The sequence below is a fragment of the Bos indicus genome, chromosome 4, assembly GCF_029378745.1.
Source record: "Bos indicus isolate NIAB-ARS_2022 breed Sahiwal x Tharparkar chromosome 4, NIAB-ARS_B.indTharparkar_mat_pri_1.0, whole genome shotgun sequence".
Classification (NCBI taxonomy): Eukaryota; Metazoa; Chordata; class Mammalia; order Artiodactyla; family Bovidae; genus Bos; species Bos indicus.
Window position 1 is genome coordinate 114,256,355 of NC_091763.1, and position 6,670 is coordinate 114,263,024.

Here is a 6,670-nt window from a genome sequence, read left to right on the forward strand (position 1 = left end):
CTATATTCATTGGCTTGGTGCCCACCATGACCCTCTGAGGTTAGGTAACTATTCTTATCATCCCCAATTCACAGATAAAGCAAGTGAGGCTCGAGAAGTTATGTAACCGGATTCAGGCCCAAGCTGCCTGGCTCCAGAGCTCAGGCTCTGGACCATCAATGGTCCTTTCTGCTACCTGGTAGCCAAGTAGGGGTCATCTAGACGGGCAGGCGCCCACCAGGCTTCCAGTAGATAGGAGTGTGCTGTTTGTCTACACGGAACGGAAAACGATCACCACCCCCATCACGTGAGAAGGTGCTGTTAGAAGGAAGCTTGCAGGGGAACAGCCATCGTGGGCTGGAACCTCAGGCTGGGTCCCTGACTTAAGTGAGAACAGACCAGGACAGGAACCGCCACTGGGGGAAACGCTGTTGGCCCCACTGATCCCATGATGTGCCCCAAAGAAACAGGCACCCAAAGGCTAAAGGAGAAAAAGAGGCGAAGGGGAAGAATTACAGTGAAAACAATTCTTCCCTTTACAGAAGGCAATTAAGCCATCTCTCTCACTACGAGCTCACCAATTACATTTGAAAGCCAGTTCAGGGGTTCACAGTTTCTCAGGGGCAGAGCTGCTGCGGGAGGGAAGCTCAGGGGACTGGTTTTGCAGCCTAGTCTCCAGGGGTCCCCATGGGTGACAGTGTGCCCGCTGAGCCTCTGTGCCACCAGGTACTGCCTGGCTCTTCCCACCCCCTGGCACAGGCTCCCTAAACCCTGCAAGATTCACAGAACAGCCTCTGGCCCCCAGTTGCTTCTGCCGCTGTGAGCTTGTCTGCAGAAGGAAACACAAGGCAGGAGCTGCCAACCCAGTCTGCTCTGCCCAACAAACCCAGGAGGGTGCCCCAGCGGGCTGCCCCTTCGCTGCCTTCGGTGGGCCCAGGGCTCTGCGGGGCGCCGGTCCCCACCTCGATGAGGCACCTTCCACAACGGGAGTGGAAAGAGCCTGGATCTGGAGTCAGGAGACCTCCAAGGATCAGGCTGCCGCTGACCAGCCGCGTGGCCCCGGGAGGGCACGGCTGTCCTACAGCTCTGTCCTGGCAAGAGTAGGGCCAAGGGCGAGAAGGCTTCCCACCCAGCTGTGTGACCCTGGACAAGCACTGCAACCACTCTGTGCGTCAAGGATGTTGACAAGAGTACCTGCCTCACGAGATGAGTATGCAGAAAACACTTAGAATGTGCAGCATGTTGGTAAATATCTGCACCTCCCGTCTGTCTCATCAATAAACTGGTGTCATCATGGAGTGCTGTTCACAACAGCCAAGACAAGGGCACAAGCTAAGTGTCCACTGACAGATGAATGGGTAAATGTGTGGTACATACATATAATGGAATCTTACTCAGCCATAAAAAGAATGAAATATAGGACTTCCCTGGAGGTCCAGTGGTTAAGACTCTGCATTTCCACTGCAGAGGGGGTGGATTCGATCCTGATAGGGGGGCGACCCTGGGCTTCCCTGGTGGCTCGGCTGGTAAAGAATCCGTCTGCAATGCAGGAGACCTGGGTTTGATCCCTGGGTTGGGAAGATCCCCTGGAGAAGGGAACGGCTACCCACTCCAGTATTCTGGCTTGGAATATTCTAAGTCCACGGGGTAGCAAAGAGCCAGACACGACTGAGCAACTTTTTCACTTTCTTTCAGGAGAGCTAAGATCCCACATGCCATGGGGCGTGGCCAAGAAATTTTTTTTAAAAAAAGAATGAAATAATGTCATTTGCAGCAGCATAAATGGACCTAGAGATTATCAGACTAAGCAAGTACAATACGCAACCGCTTATATGTGGGATCTAAAATACAACACAAATAAATCAACGTATCTATGAAACCAAAAACAGACTCGCAGACACAGGGAACAAACTTGTGTTTGCCAAAGGGGAGAGGAGATAGAGGAGCGTAGGAATGGAAGTTTGGGATCGGGGAGGCAAACTATCACATACAGGACGGCTCAACAAGGCCACACTGTATAGCAGAGGCGCTGCAGTCAACATTCCGTGACAAGCTATAATGGAAAAGAAAATGAGAAGGAATATATTTAAGTCTATATATGTACAACTGAGTCACTTTACAGTACAGAAGAAATTAACACAACATCGTAAACCAACTATGCTTCATTAGGTCTAAAAAATTAATAAACAGGGAATTCCCTAGAGGTCCAGCGGAGAAGGCAATGGCACCCCGCTCCAGTACTCTTGCCTGGAAAATCCCACGGATGGAGGAGCCTGGTAGGCTGCAGTCCATGGGGTCGAGAAGAGTCCGACGCGACTGAGCGACTTCACTTTCACTTTCCATTTTCATGCATTGGAGAAGGAAATGGCAACCCACTCCAGTGTTCTTGCCTGGAGAATCCCAGGGACGGGGGAGCCTGGTGGGCTGCCGGGGTCGCACAGAGTCGGACACGACTGAAGCGACTTAGCAGCAGCAGTAGCAGCTAGCGGTTGAGATGCCGAGCATCTGCTGCCCAGGGCGTGGGTTCAGTACCAGGTCAGGGAAGTAGGGTCCCATAAGCCTCGCCTCAAAGCCCATAAATAAAATAAACTGGTGTCAAGTCTAACCACCTCATAATTGTAAGGGTTAATAACAGAAGAAAATATGTACTTAGAAGAGTGTTGGTAAAATATAGGAAACTAAAATTTCAGGGCATCTTATTAGTACTTCACTGATTCAAAAAAAATCCTACAGTGGGGGGTGGAGCTGGCAAGTTCTTGCTTTCCATGGGGCAGGGGTGCGCACAAGGATCATCATAAACTCAAAATGAGTCTCTTACAAGTCAAATCAGAGTGCAACTGTGGGAAAAGGAAAGTCCTGTCTGTCCCTGACAATTCTTTACGTTCGAACCTTTATAACAGAAGACTCCATGGTGATGGAAAGGATCTTGGCAGCAGTCATCTCATTTGACAGCATTTTCCTGTCTCGGGGGACGGCCCCCAACCAGCCACCGGTCAGAGAGTCTAGGTGACCTCACTAAAAGCAGTGCTGCTGTCCTGTGGGGATGAGCCACCGGAAGGGCCACTAAAGAAGGTGTGCGGGGGACTTACCAGGACAGAGCTGAATGAGGATGGCAGGGCAGGGCTGGGGCAAGGACGGGGGGCCCTGGGCAAAGCCAGGTGCCCATCAGGCCAGAATCACTCCTGAAAGGACCGGAGCTTGCTGGAGCAGAAACTGGCCTATAAACTGAGCTCCTACAAGGGCTTTCAGGCCCAGGGCTCCCTAGGCCAGCCGACCATCAGAGCCACCAGGCCCAGGGCTCCCCAGGCCAGCCGACCATTAGAGCCACATTGCAGTGTGTCAGACATGCCAGTTCCGGGCCTTCCCTGGGGGCCCCGGTGGTGAGGAATCCACCGGTCAATGCAGGGACCACGGGTTTGATCCCTGGTCCGGGAGGATCCCACATGTCACAGGGCCACCGCTGAAGCCCCCGAACTCTAGAGACCCTGCTCCCCAACAAGAGAAGCCACAGCAGCAAGAAGCCTGAGCACCACAGCTGGAGAGTAGCCCCCGATCGCTGCAACCTGAGAAAAGCCCGCAGGGAGCAAGGAAGACCCGGCTTGAGTGTGTGCTAAGTCGCTGCAGTTGTGTCTGACTCTCTTCGATCCCACTGACTGTAGCCCGCCAGGCTCCTCTGTCCATGGGATTTCCCAGGCAAGAATAGTGGAGTGGGGTGCCATTTCCTCCTCCAGGGGATCTTCCCAACCCAAGGATGGAATCTGTGTCTTCTGCCTTGGCAGGTGGGTTCTTTACCACTAGAGCCACCTGGGAAGGCCAACACTACCAAAAATAAAGAAAGAAATGCCAATTCTAGAGTCCCACCCCAAGGGCTCAGTGAAACCCAGACGTGGGAATCTGCATTTCTGAAAGCCCTCCAGATAAAAGTGTCACGCTTGGGAAACAATACCAACTGGATTTAAATTTTCTAACAGATCTACGTCTGGCCAAGTGTGTGACTGTCTCCGAGTGGTGGCTGACTCCCCACTATCCACACTGCCTCCCAAAGAGCAGGCAGCCCCAAACAGCACCCCTCCACTGCTCTTGTTTAAAACCAGCAGGGGCAGGAGCAGCCAGTCCTGAAGCTAATTTCCTCCCCGTGCCTACAGGAGGTAGGGGGGTGGGGGAGGGGGCGGGCAGGCCACCCAGGATTTGCTGATTGTGGTGGAAAAATTCGTGGTGACAAACAACTGCGCGCACGGCAGGCAGCCTGGTGCCTCTGCCAGGGGCTACAGGGGCCACTCAGAGAGCGGAGGGGCCTGGCAGTCCGCTGCTGCAGGCATGTGACAGGCCCCCCGTGGGGGTGGGGGAATCCACCTCCCCACCAGTAAGTGCACAAATATAAATCGGCACGGGTGTATCCTCAGGGCTCTTTTATGAAGCAATACTTAAGCCGAAGTGTATCTCCTGCTGTTTCATGGCGTTTCCAAATAGTACATGAGACCAAGCAGCGAGAGAGAGCAGGGCTGGGTGGTCGCATGAGGGAGGGAGTTTTCGACTCTGCCCCTCCCCGCGGGGTGGGGCTGCGTAAATGGCCGGCAAGCTCCTTAATTAACTCCGTGCCTCAGTCTCCCCGCCTGCACAAACGGGCCAAGAGCACTACACCGTGCAGGCAGCACCCCCGCCGCCGCAGTGCCCAGGCCGCCGACCCAGCCCCCGCTGTGTCCAAAGGCTCGGGGACAGGAAACGTGAGGCCATAGGTCACAAGGCCAGCGAGAGAGAAGGCAGGGCGACACTCAGCTCAAGGGGCAGAGGTGCGGTTTTCTTTCAGTTTGTCACCACTGCGGTGACGGAAGTGATTTCACCCAGGTGTTGACCGGACACTGCGCCCTCGCCGCCGCGCCCCTCGCCTCGCTGGCTGGGATCGCGGCCTCTCTGCACGCCCACCCTCACCCCGCCCCGGGGGGCTTTTCCACGAGGGTCCAAGGTGGGTGCGCGCTGGACTTGGGGGAAGGGGTCTGCGGACAGGTCAGAGGCTGGCGAGCGGAGGACAGGAGGGCAGGGCGAGCGGTCGGAGGACGCGGCCGGAAGGGTCTACCTTGCAGGAGGGCGCAGCACGTGCCGTCCGCCGTGCTCCAGAGCCGGGCCGTGCCGTCCTCGCTGCCCGTCAGCAGGCGCTGTCCGTCGGGGCTCAGGCTGAGCCAGTTGATGCCCCCGCGGTGGTCGGCGCAGACCCTCAGGGCAGACCCTCCGCCCCCCATCCCGCGGGTGGGGAGGGCCCTCGGAGGAGTCTGCGCGCCGCTAGGGAGGGGCCCCTCGGTGTCTTCGCGGCGGTTCCCTGCGGCTGCGTCCCGAGGCCATCGCGGGGCCTTCGGCTCCGGGCTCCTGCGGAGGCAGCCGGCGCGGGTGAGGCGGGGGACCCTCGCTACCGTGCGCCCACCCGGCCTCCCGGCCCGCTGACTCGCCGGGGGCTGCGTCCCAGAGGGCGAAGCAGCCGCAGTTCCACCGGCGCGGAAAGCCTCCCGCCCCGCGCCCCCCGGGGGAGACCGCACCCACCTGCTCACGGTTGTCTCGGGGCGCGCTGGAGAGCGCGGGGCGCTGGGGACCGATGAACCTGGGGAGTGAAGCGCCCCGCACGCCCTCCTCGGCCAGAGCCGCGCGCTCCGGGCGGCCGAGTGGCGAACAATACAGTCCAGCCAGGCTCCTCCTCAGAGACCACCCCTCAACCTGTCCCCTCCCACTTCTCGGGCCTGCCCTCCCGCAGCACCCACCCCGACCGCCGCTCCCGATCTCTCAGGACCGACCTTAGCCCGCGGGCCCCGCGCCTGCTCCCGGGGACGCTGCGGACCGCTCCGCGTGCGATCGTCCGGGCTGCCCGGCCCGCGCCTCAGGGCTCCAGCCCTCGCCACCTTTGCCTGGACCAAAGGCCGGGACAACGAGGAGGAGAAGAGGGTGGACTGCAGGGTCGGGGTTGGGGAGAGGCGCACGCGGGGAGCTCACTCAGGCCCGCGAAAAGTTGGTTCCCTCCAGGCTCCTCGAGGACCCTAAGGACCCTGCAGAGGCACTCTTGGGGGACCTGGGGTCCGTCCTCCTTGGAGAGCGCCCTTAGTTCGCCTTAACTGGGGAATCGCGTGCAAATTCCGAATTCTAAGGAAGTCCCGCAAGGGGACGGGGAGTGCCCAGCGCCCCCAGGATCGATCGGCAGCCTCTGACGGTCCCCCGAGGTCTCGGCCGGGATCCCAAGTCCCCGCGGCAACCCCGGCCGGCCGCAGCCCCCTGCAGCGTCGGTCTGCCAGTTCCCCTTTGGCAGTTCCGGCGCCGGCTCCGCGGGGGGCGGGGAGGGTCACCCCCCCACACACACACACTCGGATCCTCCAGGTCCTAGAGGCAGCAGGATTTCCCGAATTCTCCGGGTCCCTTTAGAGAATCTAGCCCGGAAAATTTCAGATCGGATTTGTGTTTGTGTGATTTGAGGGACGCGGGGCGGGGAGTGAGGTGGCTTTGGAAACCCAACCCTCATCACGACCTCCAGACCTTCTCCCAATGATTCACCGTGTCCAGACTCCGAAAGAAAACCCCAGAATGGGATCCCATGGAGCACTGGGCCATTTATTCTCCACTGGTCAAAACCAGAGGAAACCCATTCTTTCTTTCCCCAAATTTCTGAATCACCGTGCAGCTAGGCTTAAGGAGAGGGAATTTACTTCCTAAGAGA

At 58.1% G+C, this 6,670-nt stretch overlaps 1 protein-coding gene across 10 annotated transcripts in view; it reads right to left on the bottom strand.

Annotated features, from left to right (window-relative positions):
- WDR86 (WD repeat domain 86) overlaps nucleotides 1-6,285 on the bottom strand; it is a 43,343-nt gene extending 37,058 nt beyond the window's left edge. For 4 of the 10 annotated variants that reach the window (XM_070788441.1, XM_070788440.1, XM_019959353.2 and 1 more), the window contains exons 1-2: nucleotides 5,512-6,280; nucleotides 5,054-5,340 (exon numbers count right to left, since the gene is read on the bottom strand). In XM_070788441.1, coding sequence (XP_070644542.1) covers nucleotides 5,054-5,216 — 163 coding nt within the window. In that variant the 5' untranslated portion in view covers nucleotides 5,217-5,340; nucleotides 5,512-6,280. Of the gene's footprint in view, nucleotides 1-5,053; nucleotides 5,341-5,511 lie in introns of all 10 variants that reach the window. The other 6 variants (XR_011566377.1, XR_011566378.1, XM_070788437.1 and 3 more) reach the window with 3 other exon arrangements.
- Between the last annotated feature and the right edge of the window lie 385 nt (nucleotides 6,286-6,670).